This window comes from Acipenser ruthenus, chromosome 2, assembly GCF_902713425.1.
Source record: "Acipenser ruthenus chromosome 2, fAciRut3.2 maternal haplotype, whole genome shotgun sequence".
NCBI lineage: Eukaryota > Metazoa > Chordata > Actinopteri > Acipenseriformes > Acipenseridae > Acipenser > Acipenser ruthenus.
The window spans coordinates 57191356-57214085 of NC_081190.1; the positions used below are offsets into that span (position 1 = coordinate 57191356).

The 22730-nt window shown below is 38.5% G+C and overlaps 1 protein-coding gene across 2 annotated transcripts in view; it reads right to left on the bottom strand.

Annotated features, from left to right (window-relative positions):
• Positions 1 to 12822: 12822 nt before the first annotated feature.
• The window catches only part of LOC117408395 (neuromedin-U), a 32087-nt gene continuing 22179 nt past the window's right edge, over positions 12823 to 22730 (bottom strand). For both annotated transcript variants that reach the window (XM_034013352.3, XM_034013349.3), the window contains 3 exons: positions 14207 to 14260; positions 13816 to 13852; positions 12823 to 13024 (listed from right to left, as the gene is read on the bottom strand). In XM_034013352.3, coding sequence (XP_033869243.3) covers positions 12987 to 13024; positions 13816 to 13852; positions 14207 to 14260 — 129 coding nt within the window. In that variant the 3' untranslated portion in view covers positions 12823 to 12986. The remainder of the gene's footprint in view (positions 13025 to 13815; positions 13853 to 14206; positions 14261 to 22730) is intronic.

Sequence of the window (22730 nt, forward strand, 5' to 3'; positions counted from 1 at the left end):
ATATATTGCTGTGTCTATAAAAGTGTTTAAACACATACCCTCTGTCTCAGCATGCTTACCCTGGCCTATAGAGATGAAGAACAACCCACACATGTTCTCCAGTCTCTGTTACTTCCTTCACATACTGGGCACCGGAAATCTCGGTCAACTCTTTGTTTTGTTTTCCATTCTGCAAGACATTGGCGCCTACAGGTGTTAAGTTACCTTAGATTTTAACACCTGTAGATTATTGTACAGGGTGTTTCAAAAGTCTGGGGTATACCACTATCAGTAATGGACAGGACTTTACAAACACCCTAACTAAATAACTAGATACATAAATAATGTTTTTGTTTAATAAAAAAATATCTGAATTAGGTGTTATTGTCTTCTTGCTTACTTACTACATTTAGAAATCTTTGTTATTGCTTTTCATTTTTGTGGATTGTCAAGGGATAGGTTGTTATAAAATTATTATATTTGAAAAATTATTATATTTGAGAACTAGATGTGTAAAATATATTGTAACGACCCAGCAGTCTGCACTAACTAAAAGGCCTTGTTTTGCTGTTCGGACGCTGGGAGAGTGTTAAGCAGCAACCAGCCAGGTTTATTATTTTGGAGGCATGGGTCACGACTGACAGTGTCTAAATAAATGCAATACCTGTAAATAATAAACTGTTGAGTTTGAGAACTGCAATCCCTGTCTCTGTCTATCTTCATTTTCACACAACGTTACAATATGTCAGTTACAACGTGGCAACATTTTGTGTTTCCTTTCAGAAAGCAGAAAGCCATTTTGATTCTGCCATCTAGTGAGAGGCCGCGAAGGCTTAATGCTATCACCCAATGGGCCTCATTTATGAAAGGGCACTAAATTTCGAGTTAGTAATACATGTAGCGTACACATAGTGAGCCTAACTTGCGTGCTAAATTTAAGCGCTAGTGCCCGCCGATGAGTACTACCGTGTGATAATTGACCACAACGGGAGTTATGCGTCTCGAGCCGAAGGCGAGGGCGCTACGAAAGTCAAGGTCAATTATCACACGGTAGAGCCCTCATTGACAGGGCACTATCGCTATTAGAAAACGATTTTTACCATTGTTTTCTTTATAAAAAACACCTTAAAACCTAGATTTCCCTTGAACTTGAACTGATACGTCGAGTACCTTTCCGCTGACTAAAGATGTTCTAAGAAAATAATCCTGAACATGTTTTGAATAAAAAAACAAGGATGGCATACATATAAAGGGAAAAACAATTACATTTTATTTAGTAAATCAGTTTTTATTTTGTATTAACTTGTTAAGGTTTTAAACTCCTATTTATAATTTGGACATTGCCTGAATGAACAGAACAATTACTGAACAGTTTGTGGACGATGGCGTCTGAACTACCAATACAATCTCTTATTAAATACAGGCCAAACTACCAATACAATCTTTCATTAAATACAGGCTGAACTACCAATACAATCTCTCATTAAATACCACTCTAAAATGCCTCCTAAGCCTTTCATATATATATATATATATATATATATGTATATATATATACATATATATATATACAGTATATATATATATATATATATATATATATATATATATATATATATATATATATATGAATGGAGCAATATTACTGAACTGTTGGCGTCTCGTTTTGTTGCTGTTGAAAGATGCCATGTCTGTGACTCCAGTCAAGCTGACAGTCTGTGATTGGCTCTCGGCAGTTGCAGGTAACTTACAGGATTGGTTGCTTTCGTCAATGCAAAGGATTGATTGGCTGGTTTTGGTGAATAATAAATTAATTTGGACCAATTGTGTCTTTGTTTAGTATTTACTGTCCAATAGATGTGTACTACGCTTAAAAGATCAACAAATCAAAAACAAAGGCAGCACTTGCGCTGATTGATTTTAAATTTGATTCACAGTTTCTTTTTGTTCTGCTTACTCAAGAAATATTGATTGATGAGATGTAGCCTCAATTCTCTTCCTTGTCAGCATTGCCACCATGGATCAGGGTGACAGTGCTATGTGAGTGCAATCAATAGCACACGTCCTGTAAACCTGTCCTCTGGGGGAAATTTAATATAATTCCCTGTGAGCTTTAGCAGGGCTTTCTTTGTGGTTTGTTTGTTTGTAAATTGCAGTTTATTAAATAGGTTGCAGTTAAATCTGAATGACATAGTTTAAAATAAATAGTTAATACTCTAAAGCAAGGGTGTCAAACATACGACCCGTGGAGCAATTTTTGGCGGCCTGTCCATTAGTTTCTAAAATTGCATTGATTTACTGTATGGTTTTGGAATTCTTCTTTTAAACAATATAATATGCGTATTCAACATGCACAGTCTGCATTGTATGAGTGACATTCCCATTAAGCCAATCCCAGGTAGTATAGCCAATAGCCAATCAAATAGCACACAGGATCTGTTTCCTCACGCACACGTGTAACAGTAAACATTTTTTTTTTTACTTAAAATTTAAAATCAGCAGCGCAAAAGTAGTTGGAGATGTCATGGAAGCGAAAGGTGGAGGCGGAACACAGAAGTTTCCAAAATTGTTAGTCAGCTGATTATTTGTTCAATGAATATGAAAGATTTTTTTTTTTTTTTTTAATGAAAGATTATAACATATAACGTCACTATGACACCCTGCACAAAACAACATGTTTTGAGTGTACTGGAAATGACAGATGCTATGCTCAACGAAAGGTTTTTTCTGAAAATGAGAAGAAAAAAATGAAAGTGTGTGGATTCCATGAACAACACAACCACGTAGGAAAGGACTTTTTTTACTTCAAGAAGCCATGGAAAGTGCAGAATTACCTTGGAAGAAACTAACTAGAATTACAACAGAGGGTGCACCATATATGACTGGACAAAAGAGTGGACTGTCTAGCAGAGTGCTGGAAAAAATTAAAGAAAGAAATGCAGAAGTACCAATTTTCTTACACTGAATTCTGCATCAACCGACATTATGTGGAAAAGTTCCAGAATTAGAACACCTAATGAGCATTGTTATCAAGTATGCGAGAAAATAAGCCAAGTCTCCAGATGTCATAAAAAGGTACATTTCATAGTGGTACTGTTTACTATCTCGAATTTTCACTGCTTGTCAGTATCTTTTTTTTTCAGTGCTGTTAAAAACGTTATATTTTGGAATTTACTTAGACTTAGCATAATATACTCTTTTTTATTATTGATGTATGTATTTATTTTTACTGTTTGAAATTTCCTTTGAAATAAAATACTGTTCTGTTTCCTCCATTATATTACATTGGTGATATTGATTTTTCTGTCAGTGTTCTAGGAAAGCTGCTTCTAGTTCTATCTGCCTATTTCTGTACTATAAAATACATATGTTGTGTTTTGAGTAGTCTATTTGAGTATATTGGCCTACATACAATTTATATATACATTATATTATTTTATTTTTACAGTGCAGCCCACAAAGTGAACAGTCTTAACTTAAACTGCAAGATGTATTTTTCATGTTAGTGAATCAGTGAATCCAATGAACAAATTTGTTGAATTGAGTCACTAAACTGAATGAATCAAACGAATCTGCACATCACTAGTTTTCAGGCCAGAAAAAAAGGTTTAAATAGCATGCCTATCAGTGGTTAAAGCCTGGTCTTCATACTCACTAATAAATGATCACTTTAATGTGCACACTAAAATGAATGTCCTTTATTAAATACCATGCTCAGTTAAATACATTATCATGCATTACCATACACATCACATATATATTCTGATTACCATAGTATGGCACAATAAAATTAGTGTGCCCCATAATATGCCCACTAATTTTCGAGCGATAATGAATACAATTGCAATAGGAGAAATCATTGCCTCACATTTATTTCATTTTATATATAAAATAAATGTATATTAGAATGTCCCATGCCAACTGACCTGAGAGTTTCTATAACTCTTCCATAGTATGAATCAAAATTAAAATGTTTAATTTAACTAATTAATATGATCAATAGTTCAGATATTGGATTCTTCTTAAGAAATAATTAATATAAATCTATTGATTACGTAAACAAAACCTGACACAGGGGGCATTACCAGGCATTAAAAAAACGATTCAGTATCATCAGCTTCCAGTTCTAGTGGCCATTAATTAAGCAATAGAATCCAAAGAAGAGGGCTTACCATCTTAAATATCCTGAGCCGAAGATGAGGGCCTAACAAGGTCCTTACCAAATGGTAAAGCCCTCTTGTGGGGGTTATATTGCTATTAGAAAATGGATAGGTTTTTCCGACTATTTAAGGACAAAATACCGCAGGTTTTTGCAATACTGGCGATTGACAAAATGTTGACGGTTTTGCTTGTTGTCTCCTCATTAACTGATCATTTGGGAGTTCGAAGTGATACACAAAAGTTTTAGTAATGTTTAAGGAGACTTTTTTTTCCGTAAGAATTTACTGACAGGTCTGGTCTGAACTAAATGCATTTAGCCTAGCCTTCCCCATAGGAACTGGCATTTTGTCAGTGTAATACATGGTTCCCTTTGAATTCGAAGGCGACCATGCCTGGATATGCCTGCCCATTGGGTAGGTAATTGCTGAGCTTTCTATACCAGAGCTCAGCAATCGGTCCCGCCCACTGAGGGATTAAAACCGTCATCATGAGGAAGCCATTTCTCTTTTTCCTTCTCAAGATGGTACGGTAAGACCTCTGTGTTGAGCTGAGCATGTTGATAGAACAGAGGATGAGAGGATGTTTGCTTCAACAGAGGATGAGATTGAATTTCCTCTGCCTAGTGCAGGCATTGAGATGCTACGAGGATAGGACAAGAGCACTGCATCAGTCTGACAAGCTCTTTGTCTGTCACAGCCCCTCTCAAAGCAGTGTCTGTCACATTGGATTGTGGACATAGTCTCGACTGCGTATGATGGTGCTGGCTTACCCCCACCTGGTAGGATAGCTGCACACTCCACTAGAGGGTTGGCTACATCTTGGACCCTCTTCAGAGGGGCCTCGCTGTCCGATATTTGGACTGCGGCTAGCTGGGCTGCGCCGCATACTTTCTCCAGGTTCTACCACCTTAATGTGGTAGATCCTGCCCTGCCTTCATTAGGCACAAGAGTCCTTGAGGGTGTAAGCTCACACTGCTAACCCTTGGGTTATGTGGTTCTGATGTGTCTCTCATATGCTACTATTCCTTCTCCCTCGCGACATCTCTGGTAACATTATCCCATACATAATGTCGTTGGGGGTCGTCTTCGAATTGAAAGGGAACGTTAGGTTACCTACCATAACCCTGGTTCCCTGAAAGAGAAGACGACCACCAACCGCGAGGTCGCATCGGTCACCCTCACAGGTTTGATGGAAAAAGAGAAATGGCTTCCTCAGTATGACGGTTTTAACCCCTTGGTGGGCGGGACCGAGTGCGTCATTTCAGGAAGGGACCTATCGGCAGCTCTGGTATAGAGAGCTCAGCAATTACCAAACCCAATAGGCAGGCATATCCCATACATAATGTCGTTGGTGGTCGTCTTCTCTTTCAGGGAACCAGGGTTACGGTAAGTAACCAAACGATTTGTGCGCTGGTGTTGTGGCATGTATGAGTAATGCTGCCGCTGCACTACGTAAACAACAACGAAATGTAAGACGACATTTGCGAGATAGAATTTAAATATATTAAATATATTAAATCTGCCTGACGAGGACATCACACAACGCTTCATATTAAATCGCGCAGCAATATTATTGCGCACATGTGGCATTGCAGACAACTTCTGATGGGGTTGCAGTGTACGTGAACAGAAAGGGATACTCCTCAATAAACACACAGATGGATTGTGATACAAACTACATAATCCTAAATGAGTGTGCTAATTTCTCCGGATCTTGCCATGACTCCTATATCCTCAGAAAACCTGTCCACATATGTGTCATATGTGCCATACATGTAATATTGTAAAAATGTGAATTAATACATGAAGAAAATGCTGAACCACAGTAATTTAAAAACATTTCCCATCAAATATGTATGTGTTGCCTATATTTACTTTATATGTATATTAATGCATGAATAAAATAACATGAAGTCTTTATTCATAAAATAAAATAAACTTTGCAGAAGTTGTGTTGTAAAACGCAAACCAGTTCATTTATCACAGAGGTTATAGAACACATCGGGCGTGTAAATGAGCAACTTGTTCATTCACATGTGGTGTCTCAGTAGACTCAACAGCAAGCACAAAATAGCTGGTTTTCAGCGGGTTCCTGTCATTAGTAAATCCCGGCAGAAGTTATCTTTTGAAACTGTTGTGTCCTCATAGTTCATGATGATATTCAATCGTTTTTTGTCTGCTTTTCCCTGGGAGGAACACCGTCTGCCTGTTACTCCCTGTCAATTATACATGTTCAAGATCTGCAGTTAGCAAAGACATGAAACTCCAGGTTTGTGTCTGCGGCTGGAGCAAGGCAACAACGGTCAGGGGTTTGAAGATTCATCAAGGGAGAATGAAATGCTTGAGGGAGAAGGGACAAGGGCCTCGCATTGATCAGTACTTCTTACGAAGTCAGTCAAGTCAGTCGAATGAAATCCAGCGAGAGGAAGCAAACCACAGTTCGCAGGATATCAGCACCCCTGTCATAGATGTGAGGAGGACTTGCATGGATACAGTTAGTGATGAACCTAATGATCCTTGTGAACCCGGTCAGACAAACCAGTATAAGAGAGAAAAGAACCTCAACGGGCACAAGCCTGGAGTTAAATGGCCAAAAGCTTGTGAGAAAACTGCATGGAACACAGTAAACACAGATCTCTGCTTTGCCTTGGAAAGGTTAAGTGGAACAGTTGAAAAGAAGCTGGATAAATTTAGGGACATCATCTACGCATATGGAAGCGAGAGGTTTGGAGTTGAAAAAAGGAAGGAAAAAGTACAAACTATTCCTGGAAAGTCTAGACGGCAGCAGGAGATTGAACGCTTAGTTAGAGAAAGGAGACAGCTGAGGAAGCAATGGAGAAGAGCAGAACAGTCAGAAGGAGGGACTCAATCTCTTACAAAGGGTCATAAAAGATAAGCTTGCAACATTGAGCATTGCTGAGCGCCTACGGAAACGCTACAAAAAGAAGGAGCATGAGAGAACTAACTTTTATAAAGACCCATTCAAATATGTAAAAAAGTTATTCACCAGTGAGAAGAATGGCACACTAAAAGCATCTAAGTTTGAGCTAGAGAGATATTTGGAGGAAACACATAAAGATTAAAAAAGGCAGGAGCCTATGTCAATTCCTTCAGACATCCCACCTATCAATCCACCAGAATACCAAATGGAGGACTGTGCACCTAAGTGGAAAGAAGTAGAGCGAGCTGTGAAAAAAGCAAGGGCTTCATCATCTCCAGGGCCTAATGGAGTTCTGTACAGAGTGTACAAGAGTGCTTCAGGAGTTCTACGAATCCTGTGGAAATTGATGAAAGTGGCATGGGAAAAACAGGCTGTACCAAGAGCATGGCGCCGAGCAGGTGGAGTCTTTATACCTGAAGAAAAAGATTCTACACGCATCAGTCAGTCTCGCCCTATTTCCCTATTAAACATAGAAGGCAAGATTTTCTTCAGCATTATTGCTCAGAGATTGTCAACTTACCTATTAAAGAACTGCTTCATTGACACTTCAATACAAAAAGCGGGCACTCCAGGTTTCCCAGGATGCTTAGAACACATCAATGTGATCTGGCAACAAATTCAATCAGCTAAAAAGGAGAGGAAGGAGCTCCATGTGACATTCCTGGATTTGGCTGATGCATATGGTTCAGTGCCACATGAACTTCTTTGGGCAGCATTTGATTTTTTCAGTGTACCGATGACAATAACAAATTTAGTGAAAGCCTACTTTGGAGATTTGAAATTTAGTTTTTCAACTTCAGAATTCAGCACTACATGGCAATGCCTAGAGGTTGGAATAATGGCAGGATGCACCATTTCTCCACTGGCTTTTACCATGGCAATGGAAGTAATCATTTGGGCATCACAATGGGTAGTGGGAGGCGAGCGCTTGGCTTCTGGAATGCGACTACCACCAATTCGAGCATACATGGATGACATGACAACCATTACTACAACAGTAGCCTGCACTAATCGGTTATTGGGCAAATTAACCAATAACATTGAATGGGCACGAATGCAATTCAAACCCACTAAATCAAGGAGCATCTAAGGTAAAGTAGTAGATAAAACGTTCTTCATTAATGGTGAGGCAATACCAACAGTGTCTGAGAAGCCAGTGAAGAGTCTTGGGAGATGGTACGACGGGGATCTAAAGGACACAGTTCGTGTGGGAGAAGTTAGACAACAAGCAGTGGAAGGGTTGAAGAGCATAGACAGCAGCACTTTACCAGGCAAACTAAAACTCTGGTGCTTTCAGTTTGGTCTACTGCCGAGGTTGCTGTGGCCACTGACTGTGTACGAGGTTTCTTTGACAACAGTAGAGAAGCTGGAAGCTTTAATCAGTTCATACATCAGGAAATGGTTGGGAGTTCCACGCTGCCTCAGCAGAGTGGGACTTTATGGTAAAGGAATACTGCAGCTACCAGTCTCCGCTCTAACCGAGGAGTTTAAGTGCGCCAAAGTCAGACTGGAAATGACATTAGTAGAGTCACGTGACAAATGCATAAGCGAGGCAGCACCTGTGTTGAAAACTGGAAAAAAGTGGGCGGCAAAGAAAGCTGTGGAGTATGCAAAGGCTGCCCTTCGAATTGGTGATATCATGGGGCAAGTTCAGCATGGAAGAGGGGGTCTTGGTCTCAGTTCAGCTCCTCCCACATGGCACAAGGTAGCCCCAGCTCAACGGAGGAAGCTGGTAGTCAACGAGGTGGAAAAGCAGGAGGAGAGGATGAGGTGCATAAAGGCCATTTCCCAGGCCAAGCAGGGAGAATGGATGAGATGGGACGAGTGTGGAACAACGCAAGATTGGCTGGCAAGACCTATGGTCAATGGAACAGAGCAGGATCAGTTTCCTCACAGGTCAACATATGATGTTCTCCCATCACTACAGAACCTAAACCTCTGGGTAGGAGAGGATCCCTCATGTTCTTTGTGTTCATCACCTGCAACATTAAGGCACATTTTGACAGGATGTAAGGTGGCTCTTAGCCAAGGACGGTTTACTTGGCGCCATGACCAGGTGTTGCGATATTTGGCCTTAGCATTGGAAGGCAAGCGTAACATGACCAATAAGTTTCCACCTGTTTCATCAAAACATTACACACAAAAGACAACATTCCTCCGCCCAGGAGAGCAACCACCAAGAAAAGGTGTTAAAATCAATCTTCGCCCTGGGCAACTGGAAGCTGCTAGAGACTGGAAAATGCTGGCAGATGTTGGTTAACGGCTTATTTTTCCACCTGAGATTGCCACCACTAACCTTTGACCAGATATTGTCTTGTGATCTGGATCAGCACGCCTTGTTCACTTGGTAGAGTTAACAGTGCCATGGGAGGATGCTGTAGATGAGGCTTATGAGAGGAAGAAACTGCGGTATGCTCAACTAGCCACTAAAGCAGAACAGCGAGGATGGAGAGTCCGGGTTTACCCAGTGGAGGTGGGTTGTCGAGGATTTGTGGCACACTCTACAACCCGGTTTCTCAGAGACGTCGGATTCAGTGGCCAAGAGTTGCATCACACTTATCTGAAGCAGCAGAGAGGAGCAGCAACTGGCTGTGGTTGAGACGGAAAGATTCTGGCTGGGGATCTCAAGCACAATAGAAAGAAAGAAACGCTGATGTACGGGTGTGGCAATGTGCCCGCCCCTGTGTGCATATGTGTGTTAAGTGTTGTATGTTGCGTGTGTTAATGTTGGTGTATAGTCATTGGTACACGAGATATAAACGGGTCTGTGTTTCACGTGTATTTAAAAAGGTAGATTTGTATTTAGGCACGAGGAGGGCACAAATCACTTCACATGCTGGTTAAATGTAATATGTGAGCACGGGGTTGCACAGAATTAATTCACGTGCTGGGATTCAAGTGAATAATTAATTAGTAATTGAATCCCAGCACAACAGTATATATAGATGCACGTTTCATTCAGTCAGGGTTGTGTGTTCGGTGAGTGGAGAACGGGATTGGAGACGGAGGTAATAATAATAATAGTAGTAGTAGTTAAAATCTACTCACCGTGTTTGTCTGTGTAGTTCGTTTTGTTTGTCTATTTATTTTGGCGCAAGTCCCGTGTTTTGTGTTAAAACCTTTTATTTTCTGTGCTGTTTATTAAATGCTGAGCGAAAGCATTCACTCAGCTCCACCAAACCACAAGTCTCTGTCTGTTTATTTCCTGCTTCTCGTCTGACGCCACCCACTCCGACCGTCTTTGTGACAACGGGTAAATAATCTGGGCTGAGTTGAGTGGGGGACGGAGGGGGGTGATGCAGGGACACCAGAATCATTGTCGAGCCCTCTTGAGGTGTCATGGTCTAGTCGACGAAACACCGAGGATGGAAGGTGCCCATTTGAAGACCCCAGAGATGTACCCTACTTAGCTCAATCCAGACGGGGAGGCCGCACTGTGGTTGATCCCCGGAGCCAGCATCGCAGCCGTTGTATGTGCTGATGCGCTAGGGAGGCAATAAGCTGATCCCTGGAGCCAGCATTACACTTCAGCCATCAACACCAGATAGAAGGATATCTGCATCATCATATGGAAGGAAGCGCAAATGGATCGAGACACAGATGGATCACATTAGTTTACTATAAAGCTACGTCTTAGTTGGTGCTTATCTTGGTGAGAGCCAAGTTCAAATCAGCATGAAGTGTTAACATCTACTCTCGTGTAATGGAAATCATTTTTCTTTTCTGGAATCCTAAATTGACTGATTGTCCTGACGGATTTAAGGATGCGTGCTCTCCAAATTTCCTTATTTTAGGGGATTTTGTTTGTGTATCGCTTCGATTTTCCGCCAAAGTGCTAAAAATAATTTGTTCAGTAAAATGTTTACCACAACACTGACATACCGACACTTTTGAGTATAGAGGCCAGTGTGTTTAAAGTTTATTCAAAGCATCCTTCCTGGCTTTGTTAGAGAAGAAAGCACCGTCCTGTGTTGTTACTGTGATATGCTGAAATAACATTGCTGAAAGTAATCAGTTGTTTGATTTCTTCAACTCGTTATTCAAACCGGAGAGTAGTTGCTATTGTTACTGTATTGCCGTTGACTGCAAACACTATTCTTGATTTAAAAAAACAAACAAAAAAAAAACAAACAAACTTTATTTCTTATACTAAATTTAAGTAGATAGATTGAACATATAGGACAGCGAGGAAGCAGATTTGATCTGCATTGACAGACAGCATTCAGAGGGCGTGTTATGTACTAGATTTTCTTTCATCAAGTAGAAAAAAGGTATAAAGGTACATGGCTAATGTCCCCTATCGAAATCCAACCATTGTGCGCAATTGTTTTTTTATTTTTTATTTTATTATTTTATTTTTATTTAATGAAATAGGAGTAGATTACTATAGAGAATAGATACTGCCAGCATGCTGATTGCTGACTTGTCCAGTACTAAGTGCTCCGGGAGAGCATCCACACTTTAAATAGCATCTGTTCAGATCTAGTCAATCATCTAATAGTGACTTTAAGGTTAAGATTAAAGTAAGGTTTGTGGTAAAACATTAAGAAAGCAACTGTGCAAATAGAGAAAGATTTAGAAATGTGCGAGTTGGCTTTTATTATTGAGTCATCCCAAACTGTCTTTCACGGAACATATGTGCATTAGATAAAAATAAAACATTTTTGAGTTTGTGATTAGAACATGGGAATAATTGATGCTAATCTATGTTCGAAAGTCAGCTGTTTCCAGATAGACCACCACCTATATCCACTGTATGCACACTTACAGTAACAATGTGACTTTTACTGAACATACAGACCAAGTTTCATCACAATTGAGTATGTGCTTCTCTAGATATGACATGTGTAAAGTCTTTCTCCTTACTTCCAGGTTATAGAACAGATTATGAATAACTTGTGCAAATGACGTTTAGGATGTTTGGACTAGAAATTCTTTAGATTTATGTAAAACTGAAGTGTGACATATGGACTACAGTGAGGGATCATAAACCTGAATAATGCTGCCCAGAAAATAACTTCAGTTTTTTATACTTATATTATGAATTCAGTGTTTTATATTGGTAAACAGTTTTGTGTACTTTGCTCTGCTTAATTATGCTAACCTGACTTTCTTTTATAATCTTTTCTCAGCTTATATGGCAGTACAGTAAATCTTTATAATGGGCATGTGTGTATCCCTTGCCTAGATACATTTTTTTTATATATATAACAGATGATTTTTAAACGCACAGTGCTGTGAGCTTTAGAACATGTCTTGTCTCCAGTACCCCTTTAGTACAGGGGTGTGGCTTCATGTGTGTGGCTTGAGGGGTTATGTGGGTGTATCTTCAGGGGTTACATGGGTATAGCTTCCTGGTTACCAACACTCCCAACCCCTCTCATCCCTCCCCTCTCCCTATCTTGAACACATCATAGGAAACTTGGCTGTTTAGACGTTTTTACAAATTCTCAGTGTTTACAAAAAATAAATGTGCTGTGAAAACAAAAATGTATGTTTATGTGAAACCGGGGCACAAATGCATCCTGTATCCCAGTGTTTGTTAGTGTATTGTTCGTGTTCAGAATTACACAGAAATGATCAAAGACTTTCGTTGTATGCTACAGAGCCATCTGAAGTTCATACTGCATGCCTCTATTAGTGTAAAAACAAAACAATGTTAGACAGCATTAACTCCTGATGTAGTGTAGTGGGCAAAACTCGTCAGAATGCCATTGTAGAAAACAGAACATTTTAGGATGCTGTTTTTTTTATTTTATTGGAATAACAGATTATATTTAAACAAACAATACTTTAACCAAAATGTATTTATTTGATTTTGTTTTAAATTCAAAATAGATACATAACAAGCTAGATAACAGTAAAGCTTGTGAGATCCATTTGCATTGTATTCTTCTCCATTCATTTTATGTACAGGTGTACAGGTGTCCAAACAGACAGAAATCTGTGAAAACAGAAAGATAATTTTCATTGAAAGTTGTATATATGTATGTGCTATTCAGTACTACATTGAGGAATGTACAGAAAATATAGTGGGCTGTGGATGGTGTTACTGATATTAAAATAGAACAGTTTAAAAAATATATAAAACTAAAATACTTTGCAAACTCAGTAATTATGGCACAGGATATTGGAGTCTATTATAATGATCTAGAGTGGTGGATCCAAATACTGCCACACTTTATATATTAATCTTGCTGGGGTTTCCCTCGGGGTTGTTTGTTGATACACATATTAACTGTACATAAAAGCATTATATATATATTTTTTTCTTTTTGTTGCATTTAGTAAAACAGATTGTCATGTATGCCTGTTAGCCTGAATTTGTACTTTTGTTTCAATTAAATGCTACTCTAACCTTATTCATTTAAAACAGGGGTGTCCAATCCTGGCACTGGAGGGCCGGTGTCCCTCCTGGTTTTTATTCCAACTCTGTCGTAAATTACTTAATTGGACTAATTATTACCAATTATTGTTCTAATTAAGTCATTTAGGGCACAGTTGGAACAAAAACCAAGAGGGACTCCGGCCCTCCAGGACCAGGATTGGAGACCCCTGATTTAAAATGTCATTTAAAATTCAGTGTTCTCTTAGAGGAGAAGCAGAAACAAAAGTTAGTTTAAAATTAGACTGTTAGGTGTAATGTAGGCATTAGACAAAAAGTTTGCCTACTTGATATAGTTTCTTATAAATGTTTACGTCAAGTCTATAATTGAGTTCAGGATACGTCTGTACCTTTTTGGCAGGTTGTTGATCGCTTTCCGTTCCTTGGCTGTAAAACAGATTTCATAGCATTGATTACAAACTAGTTGACAGTATACTAAACAGTACAATTATTCTGCTAAATGTTTTTATTTAATTATCATATAGTCCATTGTTTCTAAATACATTTAATTTAAGCAATTTTATTATTTACCTATACAAGTACCACCACGCTTGTTTAGGTAAACATATATATACTCTGGCAGTGACAAGGCACATTAGATACAATTATTGAACTGGCAGATGTGTTTATACTTGGTTATCTTTAAAGGGGTATGCTAGGTTGCCTTATTTTCCCCCATTACAATCCATACACATTATTCAATTAAAAAACATTTTTGTACTAAGAACAGAAAAAGCATACCCTAAATAAAAAGTATCCTCTGCTTTGAATTCCTCCGGATCCTTGGAGATCATCCTGCAATGGTAGAAAATGTTTTAATACATTGTGCTATCACTGGTTGTAAATGGAATACAAGTATTTGCTTTCTACAATATTCAATGTAAGCTGCCAATAATCTGCTTTTTAGCATGACATTTAGGTAAATCTTTAAATCTAGCAGAGAATAGCAGAGAAGTCAAAGTAATCATTTTTGCACAATACGATCTTGTTTTTATAAGTAATTGAAAAATGGTGACACAGTAAACAGTAAAACTGACACAGTTACATGCCCATATATGGTATTGTAAATCGCGCATAAACCGAGTCAGAATAGACCCCTTAGTCTTCTAAGCATAAAACAGAAGTTATACCTCTCAACCCTGCGTTAGAGGAGCTAACAAGACCAGCAAAATATGACACTGCTTATAGTCACACACACACACACACACACACAAACAAGCACACACACACACACAGAGCAGGCTGTGACATAGCTAGTAGCTTGCTACTACACATCCACACACAGCCTAAACTGAAATGGTGCAGACAATCTTAGAACAGATCACTTTAAGCCTTCTAATAGTATATTGTTTAACGATATAACAACTTTACTTTAAAATAAGTTCTTCATACCACAATATGAGGTAAATTACTTATAGTTAACTTCATCAAGTTTCACTAAGAAGTTATTTCACACACAAGGTGTGCAAACTAAACAAGTATTACTTTGTGAATGTGTTACAATTAGGGCTGTAACAAAGGGTACATTTTGACCTTCGAAGGTTCGGATGGTACTAATTTGCATAATTTACTGGTGACTCACCATAGCTACTAGTTTATATTTTATTGACAATCCTGTTATTTTACAGGTAATCCATATAAATGGAATAAAACATTCAAATGTAGTTTAAAATATGTTATTTACATGTAATTGATGCTGTTTGAGATATAACAGTCAGCTTGCATTACAGCAGCACCTTCTTGTGGCCAGTTAAAAGAACTGCAGCTGACTTAGGCAAAACAAAGCTTTATTTAGTCATCGTTCCAAGCAGGTTATCAGTCAGAGTCATATTTTACTACTACTGAAAATACTACTACTAATAATAATAATAATAATAATAATAATAATAATAATAATAATAATAATATAACCTTACGCTTGGCAAGTGATCCCGGAGGTTGGTTGTGCCGCCATTATACATCAACAGTTGCTTGCACAGTTTTCATTCAACTTTTGTTCGTCTGAGCATTTAACAAAAATATCCCAAACAGCACAGGGGGTTCGAGACATTTCTTTCAATACAGCTTACACTATACCACGCTTTGCTGTCGAGATGGCGAATGAAGAAAAGAAAGTTCTGCCTCTGGATAACACGAGCTGGAGGGGGGAGGAGCAGACGGTGCTCAGTTTTCAAAATTAAAATTATTAGTGTTAGCACTTCTCTTACAATGTCTTGTACACTAGGTATTCAGTACATATTTTACTGAAGCACTACCCCCCCCCCCCCCCCCCCCCCCCAAGTGCTTTGGCATAATATCCCCTGCTCCAATGCACGGCAGCAGCGCCATTTAGAGTTTCTACGTATAACAATTAGACAGTGGATTTTAATACAACAACTTTTGTTTAAGTAATATGCATCATACAAATAAAAAGATTTAATTTTGCATGTGAAATTTAATGTGTGATTTATAGTATTCACACATTGTCAAACAGTTTCTGAAAAAACCTTTGACCACAGCCCTAGTTACAATTAATTAATTTAGTTCCATGAGAGGAAAATGCAACTGGAATTAGACTCAACGGCTCCTGGAAGCTTAGACTCTTGGTCAGAACGTAATCTTCAAAGTACACTTATCACATCAGGCACCAGCTCTCCCTGTTCATGAGGAACTGCAGTTTGAAACTGGAAACTGATCTACACATACACACACCCTGCAATCCCCCTAATAGCTTGACTGGTACCAACATACACGGTCCCTGTGAGCTAAAACACACTTTACCATATTACATTATTATGTCTGTAGGCTTCTTCTACAAAATGGAGAACATTAAGTTTAGTCATTGGTGTTGCGTGTGAAAAGTAGGTTTTCGCTTTAGTTTTTAGTCTCTTTCGATGTAGTTTTTGCAAGTCACTTTCCTTATAAGGTCAGATTCCGATCAGAAGATGTATACTTCTTGCAACACTTAGCGGCTCTTTTCTCAGCATTGAAACCTATTTTTGTTAGTTCTCCTTTTTCACAATATTAATTATTACTATTATTAATTACTTAGTCATTTAGCAGATGCTTTTATCCAAAGCGACTTACAGACACCAGGAGGTGAACTATGCATCACGCACATCTTGCGTTACAGTTTAAATACTTTAAACAGCTTTACATTTTACAGTGAGCAGAACCTTTATCATGGCTGAACCAAAAATGCCAAAATAATGCCAACAAAATGATCTCCACAAAATGAGTGATGATGACTATGAGGTAAAACGTACTGCAGACCAGTGCCAAAATAAAATAAAATCCCTTGTGAGGGAATATCAAAAAGCAAAAAAAAAAAAAAAACTCATTTCAAAGCAAAAACTCACCAAGGCACTTTCAAAAGATGTTGATAGGCCTCCGCGCGAGCTGACATGTAAGCCCACCCCCTGGAAGCTGACATTACGCAGCGCGCAGAGACGCACCTCCTCTTTTGCTTCAGGCCGTGAAGGCTTCCGGAGCGACCTCGCGGTTTGATGGTTATTTTCTCTTTCAGGGAACCGGGGTTGCATCCGCAACCTATCGTTCCCTTTCAATTCGAAAATAACCATCAAACCGCGAGGTCGCCTAAAAACTCGGTCTGCTGGCTTGGCACGAGGCGGCTCTTTTCTGAATTTACCTTCAGCAGAGAAGGAGCGGTAGCCAGCTTCTTAAGCTCAAAGCTAACGAGTACAATCAGTGATGTAAATCTCTCAGAGAGAAAACTTACCAGCTCAATGTCCTACATAGGCTGAAGGCAAAAGAGGAGGTGCGTCTCTAATGTAAGCTTCCAGGGTGGCGGGCTTACACGTCAACTCGCGCAGAGGCCTATCGGCAGCTTTGCTATAAAGCTCAGCCAATTCCTACTGCCTGACGGCGATATCCCATATTTGATGGTTATTTCCGAATTGAAAGAGAACTGGAAGTGTACAGGATGGGAAAGTCCAGTAAAATAGCAGTGTGAAGCCTGTTTCCAAAAATTTAACTTGACAGAAACAACTCAGCCATTTCTTAGTACTTGCAAGCAGTCTAAATCAGAATTGTACTTGAAAATGTTCCCTTTTAGAAAATAAAATTAGCTTGAAAAATAACCCTTAGTGTTGCACAAATATCAAAAGAAGAAACCATATGTGCTTGCTGGACTTGATTTCTGACTACAAGCGCTTGCTGTGGACCACTGAGGGCGGCTCATGTCCGGTTGTACGTGGGAACGTCAGCTGTGGGGACCAGAAGTGCTAAAGACGACGGCCACGACTGAAGTGGCGAATGCTGGCTTGAAGTAATGGAGATTGCTGCAGTGTTGGAAGCAACCCGTTTGTTCGTATCGTTGAGCCGTGTATTAGGGTTATTAGCAATTGACACGGCGATGGGGTGAATGAGGGACTTCACTTCATGTCCTCGAAAATGTTGTTATGAAGCTGAAGGATGGGATCTGTTCGGCTGCGTTGCGCTGGAGAGGAGGGATGACCATGACTGTAGAGGAGGGGCTGCTGCAGCCTGTCCTGGGACTGGGTGAGCGAGTTTGCAGAAGTGCGCTTGCGTGAAGGAGGCAACATGGGTGTAGCAAATATAAAGGTACAATTATTATAGAACAACGCCATACGCCAACAACGCTTGCTTCTAGCCGGGATGTTGATATTGTTCTTGTGCAGGGTTTTTAAGAGTTAGGCGAGTGCCAATATAGCATCTCCGGAGGTTGAGCCTGCTGGCGGGTGCGTTTTCGTCTCCGTAGTGCCAGGGAAGCAGGTGTGGTTGCTGGGTAGAGGTCTGCATTAGAAGTAGATGGTACAGAGCTTCCATTGGAAAAATGAATGTGATATTTGAGGAGATCAGGCAGGGAAGGAGAACGGGTTGCAGAGTATGCAAAAAAGCAAAACGCAAGAGAAAGAGCTGAGCTGTGACTGGGTTTACATAGGAGTCAGTGATGATGGACAGGTGAATTTAGTCAATAATGAAAGGCAGATGAAATTAGGAAGGGGCGAAGTCCTGACTCACACCCCCGGAACTCCACTAAAGTTAACATTAAAAGAGTTCTAAAGGTTATGATTTAGATACAGTTCAATAGCCATCATCCTACATTTATTTTACAAACATAAGTTTCAGAAGTGTGTAAGTGATGCTGAGTTATGGTGTGGAAAAAGAAAACTGAGAAGAAAACTAACAAAAAATAATGTAAATAGCATGGCCTTGCAAGATAAGATACATTCATGAAATGTAATTAGTCATTGAAGAAGAGAGTATGCATTTATTCAAACATCTTTGTACTGGTCAACACCAATGTGACACTACAGTTTTAGGTCCTTTTCCCATGTATGCCAAATATTTTATTATATTTAAAATAGTGATGGACATCATGTTAAAAGATTGGGGAGATTTCTCTCTTCACTACTTATTACTGCGGCATCATAAAAAAAAAAAAATTACAAAACAGTCTAGGTATAACCTTTTTAAACTGGGTTACCTGTAGAAAGAGCCACAGTAATGGCATCATTGAGGAAGTGTATAGTTGCTGTTCCATGTTATCCTGTCCATTTCTCTAATCTTTGCTACTAATGTCTAATATAGAACAGCAATTACTGCTAATGTAGAAGCTACACTAATGGCCCATTGAATATTTGAGAAATTCGCCCATGGAGTTTTAAAAGAAATATGCCTTCTGCATACTGTACGAGTAAATGGTTATTCTGAAATGTAATTTGTTAATACTGCCTCTTTTGCTAAAAACTCTTTGCTACACATCAAACTGTAAAACTAAGTTGTGCGCAAAAGCATATCCTGGAGTTAGTATCAGTTCTCCTTTACCTTTGGTTCTGCTGGAGTTTTCCCTTTTATTGTATTATTACTGCACTGGGGAAGTTCAGTTGTTATAGCACTGGGGAAGTATACCCACTTCTAATGCTGACCAAACTTTCTCAACCAATGAAAAAGGTGCAATAAATGGATATTTAGGATTGGAGCCAAAAATATGTTTATAATTAACTCCTTAATTAGTCATTTTCCCCCCACCCAATATTTTTTAGCACAGCTCTCTACCTTGTTGATACATTAGTAAAATCAATACCTGTTTAAGTGAAACTACTGTATAAATACAATGTCTCCCTCAATAAGAGACATATTTGTGTATAATCACATATATCATGTTGTTTTAAACCAAAAAAAACAAGTACTGAATCCCTCATTTTGTATTTTTAAGGAAATTCCTTCACATTTATTATTTGCACCACTGTCTGCTGTTTTTAATCATAATGGATACGTTTTGTTTGGAAACACATTTCTGTAGTCGATTTATTGAGATTTTAGCTAGTGACGACATTCAAAATGGGAGCATGCATAAGGTTACATATGTCATCTCTGAATCTCTCCTGTCTTCTCACATGGAGCTGGGGAACAAGTTGCAGCAAAGAATGCAGGACAGACAACTGAGAGGACATGAACACAGACACCTGAACAACCATGAAGCTACTGCTCAAGTGCTGTGACAGCATCACTCTTCATACCACAGGGACATTATGGAAGGGAAAGAACAGGGAGATTGCAGCTAGACTTTAGAATTCTTGTTGTACAAGATAGATGAAATGGTAACCGTATCAGTCCAGAGATGATAGACAAAGAGAAGGAAAAAAAAAACCTTGATTAATTATTGTTTAGTTAGTCCAATAAAAGGTATCACATGTTCTTCTCTTTGTCGATCTTGTTGTACAAGACAAATGCACCAACCCTTGCCCTATCTACCATGACAACAGGATAAAACTGCAAAAATGCAACAATAAAACAAAATGTACTTATGAAAGTATTTAAAATTAGGGGTCACCCAATGCATAACAGAAATTCAATGCTGAACTGTGAGCTTAATTAGGTAAATCATTGAGAGGAAAAAGTAAATTCTCACCTAAAATGGAATGGTTTCTAACCATCCCTGTAAATTATGTATATTTTTAACACATCATGGGCTAAATTCTCAAAGTAATTTATTCCAAATTGTCTGAAAGAAAAAACAACATAATTTGAATTTATAAAACGAATAATAAACTATTTTAGACTAAGCCCATAAATGAAGTGTCCGAGTTTTTTTTATTTCTAGGTTGGTAACTTTATTGGATGCATTTCTACTATGTAAAAAAATCATGCAAATGACAATTTGGTGTAAACGGGTTTGAGAATATATCCCTATATGTTTAAGGGAGGGGGGGTTATAAGTAATTATTTCTGGAGGTTTATGAATTAGGAATGTAATTTTAACAACTTTTCTGTAATAATTCCATTATCCAAGCAATTAGATTTTTCAAATAGGCTTATCTCCTGGTTCCAATTAGTTTAGATGAGAGAAGTTTTATTGTATCTCACTAGAGGTTTAGCTCTCCCTTTTAGTTAGGGATGGCTTTAGTTACGAAATCTAAGTATATCTAAAATGCAGTTTTGCCCGGTTTGTACAAAGCACACACATTGCTGGTCCAAAGCAGAATTTTTAAACACCAGAGTTCATTGCCGACTTTAATCACCATATTATACAGCAAGTTTCAGCATGTAAAAGGTCCAGTTTCTTTACAATAAATGTGTTTTAGCAATACTGAAAGCAACATACTTAAGGTTCACCTTGATTACACTGACAGAAATATAATGAATCTTGGTTGTAAATCTCCCTCCCGGCCTGTGAGGGCCCTAAGCAGCGAAAGTAGAGTTCTTTGGACGGGCTGGCCTGACAGTTCTTTCCCAGGGCTGGGAAGTCGGTCAGTCTAGAAGAAGGCGAGACTCCGTTGCAGCTGCAGATTGTAGAGACAGCTGCACTCATTTACCAAGGGGTCATGCGTGATAGCATAAAAGGGGACGGAGAATCGCAATCTACTCCTTCGCTTGGTTTTGAGAGAGCGTAACTGGAAGGACTAGGAGAAGCCCAGAGAGAATAAAAAAAGGATTTGTGTTTTTTGTTTGTTTGCCACTGTTAGTAATTGTCTTGTGTTTGTGAATCACTAAACGGCTAACGCGTACCCGGAGCTGTTGCCTTGGGCCAGCACTACCCGGAACAACACTACACCACAGTCGCTTTATAATTGTTATCACCCACCACGAGCACTACTGCACACACCCGGACTGGTGACCGTGTACAGTATTATTGTGGGGCAGATAACGTGTTCATTATTTGGGCTGCAAGCCATTATTATTGTTACCTCCATGCTTTACACATTGGTGTGTATTGCCGGAGGTTTATTGTTTGGTCACCAGACCGGGATTACAAATAAGACCCCTTTTCCAAACGGATTACAGTTTCCTAGTTGTGATTATTCCTGCACTGCATCACCTCTGCACCTGTTCTCACTCAGCAGCCACTTTGCCACAATTATCGATACATTTGGGATTATTTTACAAATATTTAATTCAGTGCCACCCTATATTTTATACACAAGCAGATGCAGTTGGTGCAGCCGTACAACTAAACTTGTATCAAAGAGGATATTTTTCAGTGTTTGTCTTTCCACGACGGTGGTATGAGATCATCCATGACTACTGAACGCTCAAAAGTGCTCAAAAGAAATATTTTAAAATTTCGACTCTTCAAGATATTGAAAAAGACTTCTAGGCAAAACTTTTGTCATTGAATTTATTAAGTTTCTTTTAGTATTTCTAAGATGTTATTATAAGTATATGTAAAGATTATAAAACAGCTTTAAATAATTTAATAAACATGTCTTCTAAGAAAATCTTATCAAATTAATTTGCACAATTAACAGAAATATTTAGAAAAAATGAAATCTGCCCTTTGATAGCATTTCTAAGGCTCATGTTTGGCAGTAGCACATTTTTGTACTGCAAGGCATCACTTCAACTAAGCACAGTAAAGTGTATCTTTTTTACGAAGAAATGTAAAAAGACATTATACAATTCACAATTTAGCTAAAAGCTGAAATAAACATATACAAAGCTGAGTATGACAAGGTTAGCAATTATTGTTATTATTATTATTATTATTGTTATTATTATTATTATTATTATTATTATTATTAGTAATCGTAGTAGTCGTAGTCGTAGTCATAGTAGTAGTATAATAATAATAATAATAATAATAATAATAATAATAATAATAATAATAATAATAATAATGTTGTTGTAGTTAATGGAAGATTTTGCGAAACACTATGTTTTGGTTTGAAAAATGTTTTGCTGAACATGTACAATGATGTTTAAGTTTATGCATACTTAAATGATTGTTACAGACTACAAACACATTTAGCTGAACACACTTGACCCTTTCATCTTAGTACACAAGCTCTAGCAAAGCAAC